The 25,207-nt window shown below is 37.9% G+C and overlaps 1 protein-coding gene across 5 annotated transcripts in view; it reads right to left on the bottom strand.

Annotated features, from left to right (window-relative positions):
• PARD3B (par-3 family cell polarity regulator beta) overlaps positions 1-25,207 on the bottom strand; it is a 1,059,813-nt gene that overhangs the window by 548,271 nt on the left and 486,335 nt on the right. For all 5 annotated transcript variants that reach the window (XM_047720837.1, XM_047720838.1, XM_047720840.1 and 2 more), the window contains one exon: positions 22,862-22,971. In XM_047720837.1, coding sequence (XP_047576793.1) covers positions 22,862-22,971 — 110 coding nt within the window. The remainder of the gene's footprint in view (positions 1-22,861; positions 22,972-25,207) is intronic.

Genomic DNA, 25,207 nt, shown 5'->3' with positions numbered 1-25,207 from the left:
ACCAGCAGATAGGGCCAATTTTTAAAAAGTAGGTCTAGAGAGTATCTGAACAACCAAGTTAACAATCTTGAGATAACAAACAAGTAGGAAATATACATTTATTTTAATTATATATTAAATTTTAAAAAAACCCCATACACTAGATCACAAAATATCAACATAAATTTCAAGAAATCAATATCATATAAGTCTCTTTATGATAACTGTTCTTAAAGTAGCAATGGGTCTATGAACATTTATGATACATTCATAAACTTTAAAATGTACTGTTAAGTATCTCATAGGGAAAAGAGGAAATCATAGTGGATATCCAAACATTTGGAAACAAATGACAAAGGAAGGTACTATGGATCAAAAATTAAAAGATCCAGCTGAAGTAGCTGTATTTTGATGGAGGCAAGCATACTTTCAGTACATTTATTTAAAGCAAGAGAGTGAAAAAAAGTACTATATAGAAAGCTCCAAAAGAAAAGAACTTACTGTTTCTCTACTCTTAAACTTTACCCAAAACTAAAGTAGAATATAACAAATAAAAGCAGAAGTCAATAAAGTAGAAAGAATGGAGAATTTGACAAAATCAGAATTTTTTCTCTAAAAACACTTTAAAAAAAAAAAAGATTTGTTTCTTTGTTTTTGTTCATTTAGAGAGCACAGGAGCAAGGGAAAGTGCGAAGGAGAGGAAGAGAGCAGATTCTGTCCAAGCTATGCCATGCGTCCAGCTGTGTGGGGCTTGATCTCATGACCCTGAGATCATGACCTGAGCCGAAACCAAGAGTCAGACTCTCAACTGACCTAGATGCCCACGTACCCTGAAAAACACTTTTAAAAAAATTAGTAATATAAACAAATCTCCATTAAGACTGGTGAAAGGTAAAAACAAAACAAAACAAAAAAGTCAGAAAATTTACTAATTAGCAATTTAGGGATGGGGGAGAATATAACTACACAAATAGAGTTTATTTTAAAATTCTAAGACTATACAAGTAAATTTGGAACCTTAAGACAATAGAGATACATTTCTAGAATTTGTAGAAAACACTACCTCAACACCGAAAACAAATTGCTTCAGAGAAAGGGGGAAACTAGAATACAAGTTTTCCTATTCATTCCCTGAAGCTTAGAGAAAGTGTGTGAAGCATATACCAAATCAAACCTGAAATACAGAACTATCTATAGATGATAAAACCCTAAATAAGATACACAGATGATAAAACTCTTAATAAAACATTAGCAAGTTGAATTCAGCAATATATAAAACACAGTCCATCATGGCTAAGGCGGCTTTACCATGGAAATGCAAAGGCGGCTAGACAGCAGGGGTGTCTGAGTGGCTCAGTGGGTTAGGGTCTGACACTTGGTTTTGGTTCAGGTCATGATCTCAGGGTCCTGGGATCCAGTGGACCCTTGGCTGTGTTCTCCACTCAGTGGGGAGTCTGCTTGAAGGTTCCCTTCCTCTGCCCTTCTTCCCACTCATGCACCCATCCTCTTCCTCTCCAATACATACATAAATAAATGTTTTTCAAAAAAAGGCTGGACAGCAGAAAACGTGTTAATGGAATACATTATTTTCAGAGATTAAAGAGGAAAAAATATCATCTAAATAAACACAGAAATAACATTCAACAAACATTAACTATTTTAAATGAAACTGCAAAACCAAGAAATAAAATAAAAATAGATCCTAACTCATATCGCTTAAAAATTGATAGGTGAATTAAAAGGCTTAAATATGAAAGAGAAATTTAAAAATTCTCAGAAATATCATTGTGACTCAGGATAGGAAATTCTTTCTTTTTTTTTTTTAAAGATTTTATTTATTTATTTGACAGAGAGAGAGAGAGAGAGATCACAAGTAGGCAGAGAGGCAGGCAGAGAGAGACGAGGAAGCAGGCTCCCTGCCTAGCAGAGAGCCCGATGAGGGGCTCGATCCCAGAACCCTGGGATCATGACCTGAGCCGAAGGCAGAGGCTTTAACCCACGGAGCCACCCAGGTGCTCCAGGAAATTATTTCTTTAAACACACACACAGCACAACAATAAAACAGAACCTATCTATAATAAAATTAATTAATTAATTAGAGCAAACAGGACAAGCCATAGTCTGGGAAAGATATTTTCAATGCCTATAACTAAAGGAGAGAAAAAAAAAAAGCCCAATATTCAGAATAAGAGTAAGAAAACACAATAGAAGAAAATGGATGCAGAGAAGTCTTTGATGACCCCAGAGTGTTGGTTTTTTATTAAGATCATTCATCTCATTTCCCTCCCAGTTAGAAGCACCAGTTTTGTTCATGTGTACGACCGCTTCACCTTCGTGCACTGCTTGGGACTCAGAGTAAGCTAAGCCCAAGTCGGTTCCAACTTTTTCAGTGTCTTATTGGCCATCTGAGAGAAATAAAAAGCTAAAAATAAAAGTTAGACACACTCCTTGAAATCAGATGATTTAAAACTAAAGAAAAGCTTTACATGTGGGGAAAAAAGTAGAGAAACATGTTTCCTTATTACAAATTCTTACACTGGGGATGAAGATTATTGATGATTTCCCAATGTGTTCTAAATTTACGTTCCTAGCAGCATTCTAGGAGAACTCCCATTTTAATCCTATCATCTTTCTCACTCTACGGATGAAGAAACTGTCCCAGGGAAGTGAAGCAACATCTTCTCCAAGGCCACTGAGACCACAAATCGGGGGGAGGGGTTCCCCCAATTTTTATCCAGAACACATTTGTCTGGTTCGCTGAAGTTGAATCCAGTGTGTTCTGAACTCAGGTAGCCACAGCCAAGCGATCTGTGGTTTGGAAATTTTCTGCTTCACCGATTCCTCCACTCAGCTTCCAGAAGTGTCCGAATCCCTCTCTTAACTGCTTTACCAGAAACCGATTTCTCTTCATGCTTGATGCTAACCATGCAGCAGAATGTCAGAACTCCTGCCGGACGAGGAAGTGCGCAAAGGACAGGTTGTTCTGTTCAACACAATCAGATTAAGATTAGTGCCTCGGCCAAATAGGGGGAGTAACAGGCACAGAATCTTTGGTGGAAACTTGATCTGTTCCTACATTCAGTGAGTGTCCGTTATCCTTGAGATGCATTAACTTTTCCAGACCCAAGAGAGTCTGTCTCCTAAATTATTGCTTCTGTGGCCTGAGACAAAACTTCTCTTTCTAGGGAGATGGTTAGGTGGTTGTTTTCTCCTTGGCTACTTATTCAATGAGGCTAATGATACTAAATGTGATTTATTAAAAGGTAAATGAATAAAAATACATGTTTGTGTCTTAAATAACGCATCACGTCAGGGGCCTTCTAAGGGCCTCTCCCACCTCCACACCAACATTGAGAGAGCTGACCACATCTCTTGGTGCTCAAGCATCTGGCCAGATACTGGTCCCTTTTTATAAGTGCATTTCACACCACTCTCCCATCGGAAATCGCACATCATAAAGGGAACTTGTCTACTATGCAGATTCCCTGACCTCACTCTCAAAGATTTTGATTCAACAGACTGGGTGTAAACTTGGCAACTGGCATTTTTGCAAACTCCTCAGGTGTTTCTAAGGTCAGTGGCCTTCTGATTACTCTTTGAGAAACAGGGCATTCAGAATTCTACTCTGCCCCATCAGGTCTGCCTCTGTCCAAGGTCAACTTGTTGGTATAAATTTGGTCACTGAATTCTCCATGACTACCTAATGCTCATCCTTTCTTCACCGCCCACATCAAGCCATGTTTCCCCACTCAGGCTCAGAGCTCGTCTTGCACTCGCTGCCATTACTGCTTGTTCATACTTGGCCTTGACTCTGGGGATATGTCTCCAGGAATGTCTGCCCAATCCAATCATCCTCATGCTGGAAACTGCTCTTTCCCCGATGGAACACTACAGCAAATATCTTGTGACAGCAGACTCCACTGCCTCACTGCTGTGGTTTAAGTGGCCAATCAGGCTTCTTTCCTGGAGCCTAGAAACAGAGTTCCTGCCTCTCTGCAGATGGGAACTCCAAACTGTGAGCAGCCGAGTTTCTTTGTGTTGAAGAAGCTGGTCTACAGATAAACATGATGAGTCTATGAAAGAATGTAGCAGAGGCAATTACTTGAATCTCTGATTTCAGTTTTTCCTGAAGCTCAGCTACATCTCTCACCTCCCAAGATGTGGACGTTCGACATGCTTATATACAGATTACACTCATCTTTCTCAGAAAACAAAAAACCAAAAAACACCTCCCTCAAAAAACCCCCCAAAACTCCCTTAGTTTTTGACTGAACTATTTTATTTTAATTTTGTGTTTTGACTGAGCTGTTTTATTTATTTTTTTTAGAGAACTTTTTTTTTAAGATTTTACTTATTTGACAAAGAGAGACAGAGATCACAAGTAGGCAGAGAGGCAGGCAGAGAGAGAAGGGGAATCAGGCTCCCTGCGGAGTAGAGAGCCCAATGCAGGGCTCGATTCCAGGACCCTGAGATTACGACCTGAGCTGAAGGCAGAGGCTTAACCCACCGAGCCACCCAGGAGCCCCGACTGAGCCATTTTAAATTGTACTTTTATCACTTGAAATTGAGAGTTCTTAAATTGTTAATAGCATAAAAAATTTAACTCTGTGTTCTCCCCAGTGTTATTATAAGTTCCCTAAATGCTGTTTCCCCTGCTTTGCCTCTAGTTTCCTTCTCAACCAAAAGCAAAACAGTTTCCACCCCACTTTCCGCCACTGAAACAGGTTAAGGTTATTACTGACTTCAAGGTCTGACCTCCTGTATCTTTGATTTCCAAGGATCTCTACTTGCATCTGTGTCTACAAGCTGATTTGAAGTTCTGGATGTTAGTTGCTAGGACAGTCACCTGCTTTGCCACAAAAGTGAAACCTGGGAATCATTCTACCCCTTACCCAAGATCTATGGATTGTATTTCCTAAATGTTTCTACCACTTATGACCCTTATGACTGAGTAATTTGACCTTTACTTAATCTCTATGTCCCTCATTTCCTTATCAAAAAAAATGGGGATATAAAATGGTACCTACATCAGGGGCACCTGGGTGACTCAGTTAAGCCTCTGACTCTTGATTTCGGTTCAGGTCATGATCTCAGACTTGTAAGACTGAGCCCTACTTTGGGCTCCATGATCAGTGGAAAGTCTGCTTGAGATTTTCTCTCCCCCTGCCCCTCCCCCTGCCCGAGTGCTTGCTCTCTCTAAAATAAATAAATCTTAAAAAAAAAATGGTGCCTACATCATAGGACTGTTATGACAATTACATAGAATAATATATTTGAAGTATTTAGAGTGGTGACTGGCACAGAGTAAGTGTGGTTGGGGATGTTTTGTAATTATTACTGAAGCAATTGCTGAGTTTATATGCATAAAGGATCATGATCTAATTCAGATCTTTACCACCTCTGCCCTGAATCACATACTACAATGAACTCATAAGTATTTTCTTAGCCCTATGCTGGTCTTTGCAAAGTGGAACTTCTAACTCCTCTACTTAGAACTCTTCAGTGGTCTTACGGAACATATGAAAGTGAACCTAGATAGTTCTTCAGGATTTAGCCTCTTCTCTCTCAGCGCTCCCCAGAAGGATCAAAGTATTTGTAATTCCTCAGGAAAACTACTCCATGTATTTCCTAAATATCTATCTATTTATCTATCTCTGTCTTTATTTTTATTAACCTCTGGTAAAACTGCATTTCCCATGATTGGGCCTGGTTGCTTCCCATTCATCCTTGAAGACTCTGCATTTCCATAAAACTTCTACCCCTGAAGAATTATTTTCAAATTCCTATTACTTTTCTAGAGATTTTCCCTGTACATAGGAAAATCTGGACATACAGATTTTCCCTGTACATAGGAAAATAGGAAATTCTGCCATAATCTATCACTGTATCATAATTTCCATTTATGTCTGTGCTCCTCAATGGATGAGGGAGAAAATCATAAATGAGAGCTCCATGACAGGCAGGGGGCCCATGTTTTATTCAGCCCTTTTCCCCTCTTTTTTAAGGGAGAGAATGGGGGTAGGGGTAGAGGGAGAGGGAGAGAGAGAATATTAAGCAGGTTCCATGCCCAGTGCAGAGCCTGAGGTGGGGCTTGATCTCATGACACTGAGCTCATGACCTGAGCTGACATCAACAGTCAGACACTTACCCAACTGAGTCACCCAGGCACCATGTTTTACTCAGCTTTAACCCCCAGCACAAACCATGGCACTTGGCACAATCTTTCTTAAATGAAGAAAGACATTATGAATGATTTTGCTGAATCAACCAAAGATTATGGATGAAAGAGGTCAGAAAATGCATAGCCAAAAATGGGAAAACATTAGGGAAGCTTTACAAAGCCTTAATTTTCCATAATGGTCTCCAGGTATAATATCAGTTGAGAATCATGCAAGGTCCTAAAACTGTGCAAAATTTTTCTTCAAATTAAGCCAGAAGAATTTTTTACTGAAACAGATGCCTAGACATATGGCTTTAAAATATTTAATTTTACATGTTATCTTTGACCCACCAATTTGAAAGTTAGTAAGAACTGTAAGACCAAAAATCAGTTTCGCAATTGCGAAGGTAATTTGCTTTAGGTTTCATGATGCAATAAATCAATTTAAGTATGTGTAGTACATGCAAAACAAAACATTCCATTCAGGGGTTTCCACCACGTGTGGTGCAGTCATACAAGGAATGGCTATTGTATGGTTTCACAATTTATCTGTCTAAGCACTAAAGGTAACTAAAGAAAAAAAAATAGGAGAAGCACTGGGGAGAATATTTATTCTACTTGTTTCTTTATGGAAAATACTTTATGGATATTCAGTAAATGTATATCTGATCCCACAAGAAAGTTTTCCTCTTACTCATATACTTAATAGAATACACTTGCAAAGAGCCTCTAATATCTAGTTTCAGCTTTTCATCAAAAGAAATTTAGAAATCAGGAAAAACTCAGATTTTGACATTATATGGTTATTTTGGTAAGTTCTATGATTACTCTCCCAAATATACACAGATAATTAAATTAAATTCCATATTTTCAAATTGTTATGAAAGCCTGGAACAGAGGCTTAACTTGGACAACTTTAATCTTTTCCAAATAAACCCCCTCCCCACCACTACCGTCACATTTACAAAGAAACAAGCTAGGAAGTGACTTGGACAGATGGAGTTTGAACTATATTAAAAACACAAATAACCTAATACTCTGAGGCCTATGTCTGCTCTGCTTTCCTTTGTGATATCTATACAAGATACAGATAAATTTCATGCTGAACGAAGTCCGTTTGTACACTACTTGACAGTGAATGCAGAACACACAAAAATATACTACACATACCTTTAAAAATACTTCATTCTTTACTTAAATATTACCTTTGAAATCCTTTCTCCGTAAAAACATTTATCTATAAAAAACCGATATTTTGTTCACTTTTTCTTTCTTTCCACTTGGTTATTCACTTTCATTCATTCATTCATTCATTCAATCAGTTACGTGAAATCTACCACAGGCTAAGTGTCAGGTTACAAAGGTAAAAAGCACATTCTCTGTCTTTAGTGCACTTTTAATCCAGATGAAGGAGGGAAACATACAAATAAAAATGGTAAGTGTTCATGACAGCGCTCATGACAGAAGTGTGAACCAATCTCACTGAGGAGGAAGAGGGCAGGAAGAACTGAGAAGGGAATTGTTGGCTCAAAAGCAGAACATGCCTGAGTAGGGACCAGTGCATGGCATGAGAGGGCCAATGCTGTGCTCGCTCCATGTCTTGTGTCTGGCCTCTGATATTTTGGTCCCGTATTAAACACTTCTTCCTCTAATAATATTTTTATCATGATCTCAACAAATGCCAAGTTATACATTACTTTAAAAAATATTGCTGAAGTGGTACCTAACTTTTGCCAGAAAGTACGGTTTGGGGAAAGGATTTAAAGAGAGGGTGGCAGTTTAGGTTGGTCTCAGCAAACGGGAAGGTACCTGTGACACAGAGAAGTGGCAAGAGTGAATCAAGAGAGAGGGGCTGGAAGAGCAAACCAGGGAAACACCGAAGGGTGGGGGTTTCAGAAAACTGCAGGAGAGGGATGACAGGCTGAACCACTTGAAACTGCCCTGTTTCTTAATAATCCATCCTTTCCTATTTTGTTTTCAAATTTAAAAAATGATTAGAAGGAAGAGAACTAGTTCACATAAACAAAGGAATTCAGAGGAAACACTGCCTGAAGAACTGCACTTTTTTTTTTTTTTTGGGTTTGGTTTTCAAATGAAAAGAACTTATAAGGATCTCTATCAGCAAAAGGCACACTATGCATTTAATGTTCAGCTTTGGAATCAATATTTTTTTTCTCTCTGTCCATTAAGTGCCTTCCTTAAAGCTGAACCTGATCAAAATCAAATCTTGAAAAAAGATTACTCTCACACACAAAAAAAAAAATTACTCTTACAATTATTTCTATAGTGTAACCTACCCTACCACCCTTCCAACACACATATTTAACAAACATATATAGTACTTGCCATGGATTGTGAGAATTTTTACAAATAATCTCTTATTTATTTCTCAATAAAATATGAGGTCAGTACTGTTATCACAAGCATTTTATAGATGAACAAAATGAGACCAAAAGAAGGGAAACACTTGACATGAATCAACCAGCAAGTCAGTGGCAGAACCAGATTTGAACCAAGTGGTCAAGTTTAATACAAGTTATTAATAATACAAGTGACCACTGCAGTCTGTGGCCTCTCAGGGTCTACCATTCCCACCTGCCACTCTAGTACCTTATGAAATAATACTACTTTGAAGTCAAAGGATGAACCTCTGGGCTGAGTTTCATGGAAAGTTGTTTATGATTATTGCTTCCTCCATTCCCTCTAATGTCTTCTAGAGAACATCCACGTAGAAGTGTTTTGTCACCCATTCCTGGGATGGTGCCCAGCTTCCAAGAAAAGTATCTTTGTCTTCTAGAACTCACAAACAGTATTACAGGGATAATTATAATAATAATGTCCAATGCACAATTTCATGTGGTCAAGCTCCAATCACTAAAGTTCCTTGTGGTTTCCCATCCAGAGTCTTATTTTTCAACACAAACAGATGCCTTCCTCATTTCCAGACACTACATGTGTTCTCCATACACGACCCTAGTGAAAATGTCATCATAATTGAATTTCTTACTACTGGATTCACAACCCTGACATTAGTTAAGAAGTTAAAAATAAAAGCTGTGGCCAGCTCTGGTTTTTATGTGCATGCATATTAATTTAAATCATTTCCGTTTAATTATATTTAGCACACATTAGAAAGTTGGTAATTATAAGAGACCTTTAATTATCAACATTCATTATTATCACTATTATTAACATACATTAAGCACCCATAGTCTGCTAAATGCTATACTCAAGATAAAAAGCATTAACCTTGCCATTCCACTGTAAGCAAGATAGAAGACAATCTTCTTCTTCCAGACAGAGAACAAAATTATATTTGCCTAACTTGACAAAGAGCCAATGGATGAGTCAGGGATAAAGGCTGGCTGTCTTAACCACTAGACAACTGGATCAACAATAGAATGACTATAAAACTCTGCCACTTGAAGCACATCTGAATCTGTTCTTCCATAAATGTTTTTAATGCCTGCCTCAGAATTGTTGTGATGGCAGAACTTCCTGCTTCATAGGAATATCTAGATTGTATAAACAGCCAAGTCATTTGAGACCATCTTTACAAGATATACTTTGGCATCAAATAAAATGAGAGCATTTTTGGTAGAAAAATAAAGTGTGGCTATAAAATAATGAAATTATTTTTTTTTTCTTTTTAGGAAGAGGCTCATAAACTAGCTTTGAAAGAAGTTTCAAATGCAGATCGCCCGAAGCACTTGAGGAATGACAGCATCGATGGGACAGAGGTATAAACTCTAGGGTGCTACTTGCAAAGCTAACATTTGAGTGACAGAATGAAAAGAGGCTATATTGGATTAAGACATACTTGAAGTAAAATGCTAGTGCTGCTACTTAGTAATATAATCTAGAGTAAATGAGTTAATTTGTTGGAGCCTTAGCTTCTTCACCTGTACAACAGAGTGAACAAAGCTGAACTTGCATTTTGTAATGGGATAAAATAATATATTTGAGTATATGTAATAAAGTGTCTACATCTGACATGAACTTGGAACTGAGCAAAGAAAGTCCTTGACACTATGACATCCTGGATACTATTACGTGACCATCTGTTGGCGGACCTGGCATGCAGATTAATGCCATTAAAACTCCAATTAAATTGCTTCATGGTTTAAGTAGGCTATTGTGAGATCAGAAAACATATTACATTTTTTATGTAAACCTTCTATAAGTAACCCCTGTTCTTTAGGCACAATCCTAGGTTCTGGGTTTGTAAAGGAAATGTGATCTGCCCACTAGAGGCTCAGAGTCTAGTAAAGAGATATAAAATGTAGAAAATTATAATGTAAGATGGAATTATAATAAAGATATGCTAGTGTGTGTTGGCTAGGAAGTGGTTAATTCTGTTCACAGCAGAAAGGGGTTGGGGAAGGATTAGTAAAGAAAGAGACCATTACACTAGGGTTTGTAAGAAAACTGGGCATTTTATAGGGGAAAGAGGGATGAATGACAGTTGTCATTCACCTGACAGAAGAATCAGTTGGGCAAAGACATGCATACAGAAGCCTTCTTTGTGCATGTGAGAAACTGTACATGGTATGTGTGGTGTGTGTAGTATAACATAAGTATAACATATAGGTAGTGTAAACATACAGGTAGGGGTTAGGTTGTAAAAAGTTGTGCCAAGGACCCAAAAGTAAACCTCTGCTAATGTGAATAAGTACTTTTGGACATCAAGAGTACCAAGACTATTCAATGGTGGTGGGGGAGAGTATTTTCAATAAATGTTGCTGAAAAAAAAGGATACCTACATGCAAAAAAGAAATGAAGTTGGACCTTTACGTAGCATCATATACACAAAAATTAACTCAAAGTGTGCCATAGACCTAAACATGAGAGCTAAAACTATACAGCTCTTAGCAGAAAACATAGGGCAAAGCCTTCACAACATTGGAGTTGGTGACAGTATCTTGAATATGACACAAAGACACAAGCAACAAGAGGAACAAAGGAGACAAATCCACTTCACAAAAATGAAAAACGTCTGTGTACCAAAGGAAGCTTAACAGAGTGAGAAGGCAACCTACAGAATGGGAGAAAACATCTGCCAATCATCTATACGATAAGGACTCATATCCACAAGATATAGAGAATGCCTAAAACTCAAAAGAAAAACCAACAATCCGATTTAAAAAAGGGCGAAGAAATTGAATCGACATTTCTCCAAGGAAAATAACAGGTATCCCTTACTTTTTGAAAGCTCACATTACACTCTTTTCCATTTACAGAAGATCTACATTAGTACCTGTTTTCACTAACCAAAAGAAACCCAAAGCGCATTTTTGCCTTGATGAAAAAAAAGAGGGAGAATAGCATAAAGTATTTGTTTTGTACCAGCATGCACCCGGAGAAGCTAGAGTGGCATCCCCAAGTGCCTTCCCCAGGAACTACACTCAGCATAACTTTCAACTATGTCTGTGAGTATCTGTGTTTTATCATGATTTATGTTGCACAACTTTAGCAAGATGTGTCCTAAGGTATTAGAAAAGCATAGAAGACATCATTTTTTGGGTGTGGGAATGCTCAAAACATCTCCCCTAAAAAGTACTTAAAATTGCTTTTGCCCTTCGTGACATTTTGGCTTAGAAAAGTCTTTCACTGGGACACTCTACTTTTGATAGTGGAGGAGACCTGTACATGAGTAGCTAAGAGGCACCTGAAAAGATGGTTAACACCCCCAGTCATTAGGGAAATCCAAATTGAGACTCTAACTTGCTACTTCATACCCAAAAGGATGGAGACTATCTGAAAAATAGAAAATGACAAGTGTTAGAATGTGGAGAGACTGGGGACCCTTGTGCACTTGTTGGTGAGGAGGTAAAATCATACAGCTACTGTAGAAAACAGACAGTTCCTCAGAAAAAATAAAAATAACCATATGATCCAGCAATTCCACTTCTGGGTGAATGCCCAAAATAACTGAAATCAGGCTCTGAAAGATATGTGGATACCCACATCCACAGAAGCATTATTTGAAATAGCTAAAAGACGAAGGCAACAGAAGTGTCTATCAACAATGAATGGATAAGCAAAATGCAGTCTATCCATACAATGGAATATTATTCAGCTCTTAAAGAGGAAGAAAATTAGGGTACATGCTATAACATGGATGAATCCTGAAGGTATGATGCTAAGTGAAATAAACTAGCCACCTAAGGACAACTATTGCCTGATTCCACTTACATGAAATGACTGAATGGTCATACTTACAGAAAGAGAATGTAGAGCAGTGGTTACCAGGGGCCTGGGGAGAAGGAAGCAGGGAGTCACTATTTACAGAGTATAAAATTTCAGTTTGGGATGAGAATGTTCTGGAGATGGATCGTGACTGACAGCTGTACAACAAATGGAATGTCCTTGATGCCACTGAACGGTATAATGAAAAGTAATTAAAATGTAAACTTTACATTATGTATATTTTACCACACTAAAAAAGAAAATAACTTTATTCTTCTTTCTCTGTTGATTAATAGGTCCAGAGTTTTAGTCTTAGAAGATGAAAAGAGTTCTAGAGACAGAGGGCAGACAATTACACAATATTATGAATGTACCTAGTGTCATTCAACTTGCACTTAAACATGGTGATGGTAGATAATAAATTATATGTATTTTACCACAATAAAAAAAAAAAAGTCCTACCAAGACCAAGACATTTGAAATACATCCTAGAGGCATGGGGAATGGTCAGTTGTTTCAATGCAGGAGAGTGACCTCTCAAATTTTGTAAACAGATTCATATACTTATAGGTATATAATCATTTTATTCATGAAATAATAAAGAACCATCTCATAATAGTAAAAACCCCACTGGACAAATGCAACAACCCTTAACTAAGCAATGACTACATATAATGAGACTATTCAAATGACATTTTAAAAATATTTATTTGAGAGAGTGAGCAAGGGACGGGGGAGAGAGAGAGAGAGAATGAGCAAGGGGAGAAAGAGAAGCAGACTCCCTGCTGAACAGGGAGCAAGATGTGGGGCTCGATCCCAGAACCCTGGGAACATGACCTGAGCCAAAGGCAGACGCTTAACCAACTGAGCCACCCAGGCTCCCCTCAAATGACATTTTGACCTGATAAATGTGTGAACTTTTGGTAGGTGTTCCAGTTATGTGCAATCACACTACAGCAATATCAAATGCTTTGGATGCTTACTGATGTTTGGATCTTCATAGAACACAGCTGACTGCCAAGTACATTTTTTTTAAAAATTAAGAAGGCATGGGTGGTCAACACAGCAGTGATACTAAAGGCACACAAAAAAGGAGACACCACAACTTCTTTAGAAGCAAATCCATCCATTCTGACTTCTGATGCATAAGAATCTGACTTCTCCTTTTAAAGGGGAATAATTCTTTATGATTTTTCCAACAAATGCCATTTACCCATTCTTTGCTTAGAAAGGAGGGAGATTTGTAGGGAAAGACGGCTGGGAAGTCACTTGGAAAACATCAGGGCAATGTCAGTCTGAAAATCATCAGCCAGTTGCAAGTTAAAAAAGATTTGCTAAAAGTAGCAATGTTTTTACTGGTTCAAGTCTGTCAGAAGGCTTTGGATTCTCTACCGCCTCACACCAGTAACTTCAAAACTAACTCATTCCAGATGTCCCTATGATCATCTAATCAGACATCAAAAGCTGTATGGTGACAAGCTCACATGCTGCTTACGAGGACGCTGTATGTTTCCACAAGCGTAAAACACACACAGTAGCTACTTTTAAAATGCAATTCATCTAAATCAGAATTCTATTTTCAAGTACAGAGGTATTAGGAAAGGGGCCACCCTCCTGAGAAAGAAAGAAATCTTTTAAATGTCTGCATGGTGTCATTCTATGACTAAAGTTTGAAAGGAAAAACCCAAATGAAACTTGTACTTCAGAGTTTATGTTGTGAGAAAAAAGAAATCCCTCATCAGAATAGATTTCTAAGAATCACACCATGCTCAAGGAAAAAAAAAATCTTTTTTTCTCAATAACAATCATTTTGCATTTTTCCAAGATGAACCCCATGAACCCTTTCCTTCCATGCCTTCATTTTTGAATAGATGTCCACAACACGGAAGGTCCCTTAGAACAGAGAGACATAGATATGGCCCACACCCTTCAGCCTTCACTTGAAAGCAACGTGATCTACTTGTACGTGAACCTTCAGATTTTAAAGTTGTGCTCTCTTCTACAGAATTTAAGTGTGCATATGTATGGGTGTATGTCTTTATGCTGCTGCCTTTGTGTGCATATTTGGCCTTTTTAAATGCACGCACACACACACACACACACACCCCTTAATATTACTACCTGAGCAATAAAAATAAACTTTGGTGTTTTGGTTAGAAATACAATCTCATTCCATGAACAATTATAAGTACTGAGGTATTAAAATGAAATTTAAAGTTGAATTCATACCAAGCAATTTAATTCACATCTGGAACCCTGAAGTTGTCTGTATGTTTCAGTCCCTAAGAACAACAGAAGTTCATACAGGGTTTCTATTTATTATTTCCTTTGAGTTACATGAAATTTGAGAGGAAATCATGCACAATTTAAATAATTTACCGAGGATCACCAAGTTATTGCTGCAATCAGAACGCAGGATCTTGACCTTTAGAATAAAGCTACTTTAAACGTCACCTTTACCAAATTTTAAACAACACTGTCAAATTACATTTGCCCACACTGCTAACACAAGATGTTCATTAGTGTTTTTACCAAGAAACACCTTGTAAATGTTCCCATACTCTCGAATTAATTCACATACCAGGATTTTTTTTTTTTTAAATTTTCTTCCAAACCACTTAAAACCAGAAGAACCTCTTAAAGAAGATGGAACAGGAGGAACATTTCAAATGGGAAGTCTGCAGATGCGGTAGGCATACGAGAGGGATGCTGTCCAGGCATTTCCAGTCTAATAAAGGATTTTCTAAATTCTTTGAACACAGTTATTAGGAAATTACAAAGCTGTAACTGCCAAGGTCACGAACTTTTGGATTCTAGAACTCACAGTTTTGCTGGCAAAGAGCTCAGATAATCGACTCCCTTACATGCATATTAATTTCTATTCTCTGTTCACATATCAAGGGCATAAACAAAGTTAGGCTTTATGATGTTCACCTCCAGAAAGATCAAAGTTTGTTGTCTTCTTATAATTTCTGTTCTTTCTCAGAGCCAATTTCTCTGTGAAATCACTGCTAGAAGTGTAAAGAGAGGAAATGGTTCTCACCATTGAAACTGCTGACCCGCACTGTCAACCCGCATTTTGATTCCAAGTGGAGAATTTGCATTTAAACATCTCTCTCCCCTTGTCAACACAGGCAACACGTTGTCCTAAAGCAGAAGATTCTACTATTTAGGGAGCTATTTAGGGAGCACAACCGTGTGTTGAACAGGTAATTTCACAATTTTCACATTCTAATTCATACACTGATTCCTGTCTATGATACATATCCTCACAGGCACGCACATCTCTGCAAAATGTGTTAAAAGTTGTCGAATTCATTATGCCCATCTCAGAAGTAACAGTTTTAATCATCTAGTCATAGATTTATGTATCAGGTGTCAGGGGCTTGGATAAAAAAATGAATATATTGACTCAAGCCTCCGAGGATCTCCATCTCGTAGAAGACATGTAAAAAAGCAGTTACATTTGGGTGGGATAAGAGCTAACAGAGATTCTGTGCATGGGAATTCCCTCGAGGGGCGTGGGAGGCTGAGCAGCGTGCAAACTAAAGGCAAAGGACACAAACTCTAATCCTTAAAATGTATTATTTGATCATTTCATATTTCTTTGCACATTGCTAGGGTTGTTTAATGGCTTTAGAGTTGGTCATCATAACCAGACTGTAAGTTTCCTGAAGACAAACACTATAACTTAGGTTTCCCAGAAGGCACAGAGCAGAGGTCTTGGGCATCTAAAGGATTAATCAATTTATGTTGACACGAAAGCAAAACTCATGCAATTTTTTCCCTTCCTTCTTTCCTTCCTTAAAAGTATCCCTTCCTCCCTCCCTCCCTCCTTTCCTTCTTTCCTTCCTCTGATAGAGAGAAAGAGAGTGCCCAAGCAGGAGGAGGGGCAGAGGGAGAGAATCTCGAGCAGACTCTATGCTGAACACAGAGCCCGAAGCAGAGCTGATCTCACAACCCTGAGATAATGACCTGAGCTGAAATCAAGAGTTGAGCACTTTACTGAGCTACCCAGGCATTCCATTCAATTTTCATCACGTGCAGAACAATTTAAACAGCAAAAGAGGACACATCACGATTTTTTTTTTTAAATTTCTGAAACTAACCTCTGAATAGTGGTCCTTCTCTTAGACTTCCAGTTCTGGACTAGACCCAAGAAGAATGATCAGGGAACACACACCCAAACAGGAGTCACATTTCCTAGGTTCCTTTATTAGTCATGGTACAGACATTCAGAAAACCCAAATTTGTTTTACCAACTTCTGTAAGATTTGGTGAAAAATTCTGTTGCAGAAGAAATTAGGTTTCTGGATTTCCCCCACCTGGAACTCAAGTCTTTTAAAGATAACTGCTTCAGAAATTAAGCTGCCTAAATTTGCCAAACTAAGTAAACATTTGGCCCCTTGAAATACTGGATGGCAGCTTTATCTCTTGAAAACAAAGCCATATGAAAACCATCGTTGCAATGTGTCTCCAAGCTTTGGTCTTATCAGCACACAGTGTGAACAGCTGGAGTTACAAACACCAGGACTATTATTAAATCACTGTGTCAGAAAGGGGGAAAAAAAAGAAAAACCTTTTGTAGGCTTCAGTATCTCTAAATAACACAATTACATATTACATGTTATTTCTCCCTCCCTTTTGCTCATTGGTGTCCATCTTTCCTCATTGGGAGACAACGAATAGAGCCTTCCTTCCCATCTACATCACCGTCTACAAAAATTAATTTATTTCAATGTTTCTATAGCTACTTAATTGGGTATCTAGTGGAAAGAAAAACATGATTTGGTTATTCAAAATTTTTGTTAAGTTTCTGTGTGGGGTTTTGACAGTCAGTGACCCACCACCAAAAGTCCTCTCACATCTCTCAGTGACAATTTGATTATTTTAACCCTAAAAGCAATGCTACTTAAATTTCTCTGTAATATTTCAATGATTTCTTTCATGGAAATGAAAATGTTTAAGCCAAGATCAACAATGATGATGATTTCAATATATGCGACACACAGAGGAAAATTTCTCAAATCAACGCTCCATCACATTATTTGCAAAACACAAAGAGAATGTCCCTATTCATTGGAAATACTTCCTTCCACTTGAAGCTACCTGCCACTATTTTTGCTGATAAAATAGGAAAAACTACAAAGAACCATCTTATCTCCCTTAACATGCAAGACCACGGGAAACACTTCTCCCCAGGGTGTCTTCCCTTTACCTCCAACCCTACTCTTGCTGGGATCAGGTTGCTGACCTCTCAATGCAGCAATTCAAAAACTTCTATTCATCCTTACATCTGAAATTTATATCCTAGATGTTGGATAGGCCACGTGATAATAAGATGAAACAGACTTAATTATTTAATATTTGGGGGGTGGTGTAAATTCCCACCACACTTCTTAATCTCTATCCTTCCCCAAATTCTGAGAATTGATGGCTTTCTCACGTTGTTTCATCCTAAACCTGCAAACAAGCAGTTCTTGATCACTTTTTTTCCCTTTTAAAATTTGATAAGATGTGAGAGAGTCTCAAATTAAAAAAAAAAAAAAAAAAAAGGAAGAGAGTCTCCTTCACAAGAAATGGATGCCCGTGGGGCGCCTAGGTAACTCAGTGGGTTAAACCTCTGCCTTTGGCTCAGGTCATGATCTCAGAGTCCTGGGATCAGGCCCCTAATCAGACTCTCTGCTCAGCAGGGAGCCAACCCCCCCCCCCCCCGCCTCTGCCTGCCTCTCTGCCTACTTGTGATCTCTGTGATCTCTGTCTGTCAAATAAATAAATTTAAAAAAAAAATCTCAAAAAAAAGAAAAAGAAAAAGAAATGCATGCCTATGCAATGGTCCACAGCATAACATCTCAGGGTTAACAGACCCTCTGAAACTCATCCATGAACTCCTGACTTAATAACCTCAGTATTACCATGCTATTTTTAAAAAAGAAAATGTATATGTTGTGGATATGAACTCTTTAAAAGACGGACCAATATTTTCCTTATTTTGGTGATGCAAGAGAAGTAACGGTTTTAGAACAAACAAAGTCATTTACTATCCAAGAACAACCACAGCATTATAATTTTCAGGAATCCACTTTTTAATTTACTCGCCCTGCAGGATCATTTTGCTTCAGGGGTTAAATGTGAAACTATAAACAGTCATTAAAACACAAAACAACCATAGTAGTTAACCGGATATTAAGAAAAAAATCACATCTGGTTTACAGTTCTCTTCCACCCACAAATTCGGGAACATCAATTTCAAGAACCTGGTTTTATGGCATGCCCTTAAGCCAAAAACACCAGGTTACAATCAAGGCAAGGGAGGTAAGACATCCCATAAGCAGACTCCCACTATTACATCTTGCCCCCAGGATTCTCTTTCTTTAATCCAAAAGCAGTCAGTAGGATTGGATTTTCTATTGCCTTGAAAGATAAATAGTCATTACAATTTGCACATTAATAATTATGCTATTCTGATTAACCGACGGGTTTATGAAAAGAGGAAGAAAGAAAATAAATTTCCATGCTGTTTAGCCAGTGGTACCCTAAGTAACAAAGGGTGAGGTTTGGTGGCTTTTCAGTACACAGAATTCGAGACTTGTACAGAATTTGATTTTCCTAATTTAAACGCTTTTTAAAACTTCACCTTGTCTGAGGGTGTACATCTTAAATAACCAATTTGTAATAATTTAACCAGCCAGAAAACAAGTGCAACTTCTCCAGCTTTTCACAAACATGCATCTCTGGGCATCAAAGAAAGTTCTTCCTGCTATAATAAGCCTAATGAAGTGCAAGTAAAAATAACAGTCATCAACTGTGGTTTTAAAGGCAATATTTCAACATAATCAAATGTGTCAAATATTCATCCTTACAGCTTTTTAAGCTGTGGGTTATAAGCAAGTTTCATTTCTTAGGAACGACTGAACATAACCCACTTGGGGCTTTGCCATCTGTGAATTACTTACATGTGAACACTCTGTTTAAGAGCTGGAAATTTTGATTGTTTTTCTTCCTTTGGATATTGGAATGCAATGTCATCGAACAGAGCTTTTTAAGCAATTATTGTTCATGTTACTTGTACCATGGCTGAATTATCACACACATCCCATATTCATCATCACTTATTAATTCATAGACATCAAATATGGTGAGTTTATACAGGAAGTACCAAGTGGGACTATGGAATCTGAGAGATGGGGAAGAATCTGCAGTCTCCAATTCTGCAGTCCCTGGGCTCGGGGACTGGCCACACAACCCCTCTCTGCAGTGTGCTCCCTTGTGAGAGTCGTGGTTGTGTTCCCATGGTTTCCTTGAAAGGCCGTTCCTCTTATCGCTGAGCAAACAATGAAAGTGACTATGGGGCTATATGTAGGGTGCCACATAATTCATCATCCGTACATGGACACCTCTGGGAGTTGGTGGGGACACTATTAATAATTATGCCAGGACAACAGGCACAAACTAGGACTGCCCCAGGCAAATCTAATCATACTGTTACTGCAGAGATGATGGGCGACTCAAAGACCTTCTCCCAAGGGTCTCAAACCATTTCATTAATGCTAGATCCAATTTTACTTCTGTCTAGAGCTCTTCTGTCCAATGGAAGTAGAATGTGAACCATAGATCTAATTTTAAACTTGCTAGTAGCCATGCTTTAAAAAGAAACAGGTGAAAATAATTTTTTTTAAAGATTTTATTTATTTGACAGAGATCACAAGTAGGCAGAGAGGCAGACACAGAGAGAGGGGGGAAGCAGGCTCCCTGTTTCACAGAGAGCCCGATGTGGTGCTCGATCCCAGGACCCTGGGATCATGACCTGAGCCGAAGGCAGAGGCTTTAACCCACTGAGCCACCCAGGTGCCCCAATTTTTGATAGTATATTTTACTCTACCTAATATACCATCGTGTCATTTCAATGCGTAGTCAATATAAAAATTATTAATGTGGTCTTCCATATTACTCTTTTTTTATATCTCAATCTTTAAAATGCATTATGTGTGTTACACTCGAATCACATTTTTAGTGCTCAATAACCACATGTGGCCAGTGGATATAGCATTGGACAAGCAGGTCCTATGACAGGTCCTTGAGTTAGGATACATAGGAATAAATGAACAGAAGCATAATACACACACACACACACACACACACACACACACACACACACACACACATTTTTCTTCTGGGTAAAAACAGACTCAACTGAACGTCTTCCTTTACTAACTTAGCCTGCTTTTCACAGTATGGCAGTTAAACGATTTGCCTCTTTTGCTTGAGGTGAACCAGACTTTGGAACAGATAAATCTTTACCTGGTAGATCTTTTGGGTAACAGAGAGAATGGCCAAATTAGAACAGGTGGGTAAACTTCTGAGAACTTCTAGAACTCTCCGTAGACTAATATGGGCCTATATTCCTGAGTCCAACACATATATAGCAAGTACCCTCCGTGTGCTTGGCACTAGAGATAGACACATAAGGCACAATGTCTGCACCTTGGGCTGTTAAGGCTTCAAGTTTGCTTGGACATTATTTTACAACCAAAGGAAGAGAAGTCTAGGATGTGCCAGTATTCTGTGGCAAGTAAGGACCAGATTCTGTTCTTTGGGCCTCAGATCTGCATTTCATCAGCCACAGAGAACATTGAGGAAAGGAAGAAATGTGATTTCCTTTTTACTGTTGATACATACAGACTCAGCCACTGCTTGGGAACTTGCATACGGTTAGGTAAAAGGATTTGGGGTGCCAGCCTTTCTTCTTGAATTAGGATTTGCATCTTTGCTAGTAGTAATATACTCCCTCACCAAATACCTCAACTTAGAACTCAATGGTATCCTAGTTTGGTAAGAATATGGAATCTATCAGAAACATACTAGTCCTCATTTCCTGTAAGGAAAGCAGTATTGAATATTTTCGATTGGTCTAAACACAGAACCTAAGTGATAAAAACATTGAACTAAATACAGGTGATTCTCTGCATGTAAATGATGGTAACACAATCAGGTATACTCTGACTTGGGGTATACCTACATTGGAAAAAATGAGCAGTAAACTACAACTTTTCTCATTTATACAGCTTCTCTTCCTCCAATCCAGTATACTTGGGTTTAACACAGTCTCAATCAGTGTGCTAAATACTGGTTCTGTTTAAACTCACCAATAGAGTGGAACACATACACCTGATTTTTATTAAAGTAATGTTCCATTAAATATGTTTCCTTAAAAGGACAGTGGGTAAACTTTACATCTAAAACACTTTGAGAGGGCGCCTGCGTGGCTCAGTGGGTTAAAGCCTCTGCTTTCGGCTCAGGTCATGATCCCAGGGTCCTGGGATCGAGCCCTACATCGGGTTCTCTGCTCAGCAGGGAGCCTCCTATCCCTCTCTCTCTCTCTCTGCCTGCCTCTCTGCCTACTTGTTATCTCTGTCTGTCAAATAAATAAATAAAATCTTTAAAAAAAAAATAAACACTTTGAGGACACTTGCTTCCTTGTTTACAGAAAGAAATATGCCAAAACACTGCCACAATCTTATTAGTAAATACTCAGTGTTTTGATATAGGGACTCCTAACTCATACACTGGCACATGTTCTTGAGAACATTTTATACCAAACTGGTGAGAATCTGGTTAGTTCATTCAGCATCCTTATGTAAGTCTAAAATATTGCTTTTTTCCTTAGGGCACTATAGACAGTGAGACTTAAAATGGGAAAGAGACTGGTTTTTAGGAAACTTTTTAAAATGGCTCCATTATTGAAGATCACCTATTGCACAAATATATACCCATTAACCAAAATCTCTCAGGCAACTTCCAAGGTTGGACCACAGTCACAACTCTTCCAAGTACTCGGGATTTATCAGAAAGATCCGACAGTACCAAATTATATGAAAGGCGGGCACCAGCTCTTCAGGATTCATTCTCCATTTAATCCATCAGTTAGAAGTGAGTCTTGTTACAAGCACTTCTGATATATAATTTTATTTTTCTTTAATTTGGATGTTGAGTTCTAGAAACCCAGTACTGGCACCACAACATACATGATATTGGTATCTTGAAACTCTATGACCACTCTCCATGGTGGGACTTCAAAAAGCCCTGCATTAACACAATGAAAATACATAAAATGATATCCTTGGGCGTTCAAAGCAGGAGGATGGAGGAAATTCGACAGTGCGGTGCACTGGTGAACAGCATGAACTTTGGAGCCAAATCAATTGGGTTCAATTCTTTACTGTCCTTTACTAGTTGTGACCTTAGAAAAATTACTAAACCTCCCTCTGCCTCAATGGCATTATCAGTAAAATGGAGGCCAAAATTGGTGCCCACCTTGATGTGGAAGTTTAAATGATGCAGTGTAAAGCACTAATCAGTGCTGTATAAATTACTAGAATATTCCAGAGATGGCTCATAGGAGCTATTACTAATACTGTATGTCCTGCCAAATGCTCTCCAATGATCAGCTCACTTAAGACTGCAAAGTCCCAGTTAGTCTATGGGTAAGGCACTTTGATCTTTCATTAGAAAAGCAAACGGCAGGATACCTACTAGAATAACGGGTTTCAGACTCTGGCCACTGGGGTGTGAAGCCCTGGGCTGGGCATCAGCAGGTGGGCCTGGAGCTGGGTCACTGCTTCTCCTCACCAGCAGTGGAGTGCCTGTAGGACAAAGTAAGAGGTGAGAGGTCAGCAGAACCCTGGGGAGGAGAGAGTGCAGGGTACAATGCAATTTAATTAAAAAGGTTTACAACATGCTTTTATGTAAAAACATTCTTTTTCTAAGGACGCTTGTAAATTAATCCCTTTAATGACCTTTTGTCATCTATTTACAGACTGACACATGGAAACAAAATCTTGCAATTCTCCTCTTTCCCCACTTGCATTTCAAAACAAGTCTTTGTACTTAACCAAAACCTTTAGGCAATGCAGAGGTTGGCAGTGTGCAACTGAAACAGATCTAGAGAATGTATCTGAGTATTAAAAAAAATGATTATCCCGCAGACGAGTGAAGAGGTTCACATACTCAGTGCAATTTGCTTTTCAGTAGAGCTAGAAGTACAGTTACTGCTGCCATTTGGTGCTTCCCAAATCTTTTGAATGACGATATACATTGAAATATATTATTTGCTGGGGTTAGAGCATTAATGTCTATTTAAGTATAGAAAGAGATTGGTTGCATTCTCTTCCTTTTCTCCTGAAGTCGATAAAACTGGTAAGGAAAATAAGTTAGTTCTTCTAAAATAATATCTTGATTTCTTTTTAATTTAATGAAAAAGCTTCCATTATTAAATATTTGAGCTAGTTATTAAATTCTGAGAAAAGATCATACTATTAGAAAGTTCAAGTGAAATTCAACCTTAACAGAGCTAGCGGCCTAACTTGTCTGCCTACAATTAGGCCTAAAATAATTTGTTTCATACAAAATTGGCCATTGTAGAGGAAACTCTCAAAAAAGTCCTTTTGTGGTCTAAAAATTGCTCTCTTATAAAAATTAACTTTTTATTCGCACACTTTGGGGGGAAAAATGGAAAGCAGGAGAAATGCAATTCTCCATTTATCAATATTCTGCAAAATCTTCCCCAACTCTCTTGAGCTATTGCTGCTTAAAAGAACATTTTTTCATATTTCATTTTATATGGTACAGTTAAAAAAGTGAATCCATTTTGAAGTTATTTACAAATCTGATTTCCAACATTTTTATTCTTTGTACAAAATATAGATGCTAATACCTTCCAACTTTGTTCAGACTCTTTTTATCATTGTTGTTTTTTAAAAAATAACTTCTTTTATAATAGGAAATTAAGATCTACGGAGGATGAAATACTAACGAAAAGGTGTTATAAAGCCCAAGTTTACAGCCTATTATTTCTTTTTTATTAATAAACATTTCACTATGTTATTCCCTAATTCCTCCATTTCCATGTAAAAATTTCTTAAGCAAGTGACATAGCAACAGTTGTATGGTTGCCAACTCTCTTGAATGAGACATTAAATGAAAATAAGTAGGAGTGAAAATATCATAAATATCTCAAGGCAATAGGGTCTCAGTCCTGTACCAAGATTTTCCCTGATTCAGGTGATCTGAATTACCGTTAATATAAAGTGAACAAATCTGTCTAATGGTGATATCCTCAGAAGCAATCTATTATCCTAAAAATTAAGAGGAGATTGGAGAAAACTCTATGAAACTCCAGTTAGTTTCTAAACATTTAAGCCAGACCAGGCCATTGCATGCCAGTGATCTAAAAACAAATTAAAAGCAAGTAAAACCAGCATGGAACACCAAGGTCCAAAAATAGGTTGATTTAGAGGCACAGAAATGGAAATCTTAGTGATTGACAACTGTACTGGTTTTTCAGCCAAGTCATACACACATATATGAATATATACAGAATATACGTGTGTGTGTCTGTGTGTGTGTGAGAGAGAGAGAGAGAGAGACAGTCCTGTTACTTTTCCTAGATAATAAATATATTCTTCTTAAAGCCACCCTAGATAATTTTCTTGCAACTCTAAGGACATGGTTATGACTCTTTACTTATCATCAATATCTGCCGTTTTAATAATAAAATGTTTAATTATTTAAGACATAATTCTATGACAATATGAATTTGAGTTTGTGCATTCAATCAATAGGCCATAATATTACAGGGTGTTTCCTGGGACAACACAGTTCAGTTTTGTACCAGTGTACCCACTATTTGGATCATTAACAAAAAAACAAAGGAAGGTGACTAGACCTTAAACATACTCCCAACTCATCTGGAATAAGTTTTGTTCTTCTCTACTTCTTTTGGATTCCACACTTGAATGTCTCCTGTTGAATCACCTTCTAATTTTCCTTTGGCTGTCTTAATGTGCTAATAATAAGCATAAATCATTTCACACTGGAATT

This window comes from Lutra lutra, chromosome 3 (genome assembly GCF_902655055.1).
Source record: "Lutra lutra chromosome 3, mLutLut1.2, whole genome shotgun sequence".
Classification (NCBI taxonomy): Eukaryota; Metazoa; Chordata; class Mammalia; order Carnivora; family Mustelidae; genus Lutra; species Lutra lutra.
The sequence above is the reverse complement of the archived record's forward strand: the minus strand, read 5'-3'. Positions and strand labels throughout refer to the sequence as shown.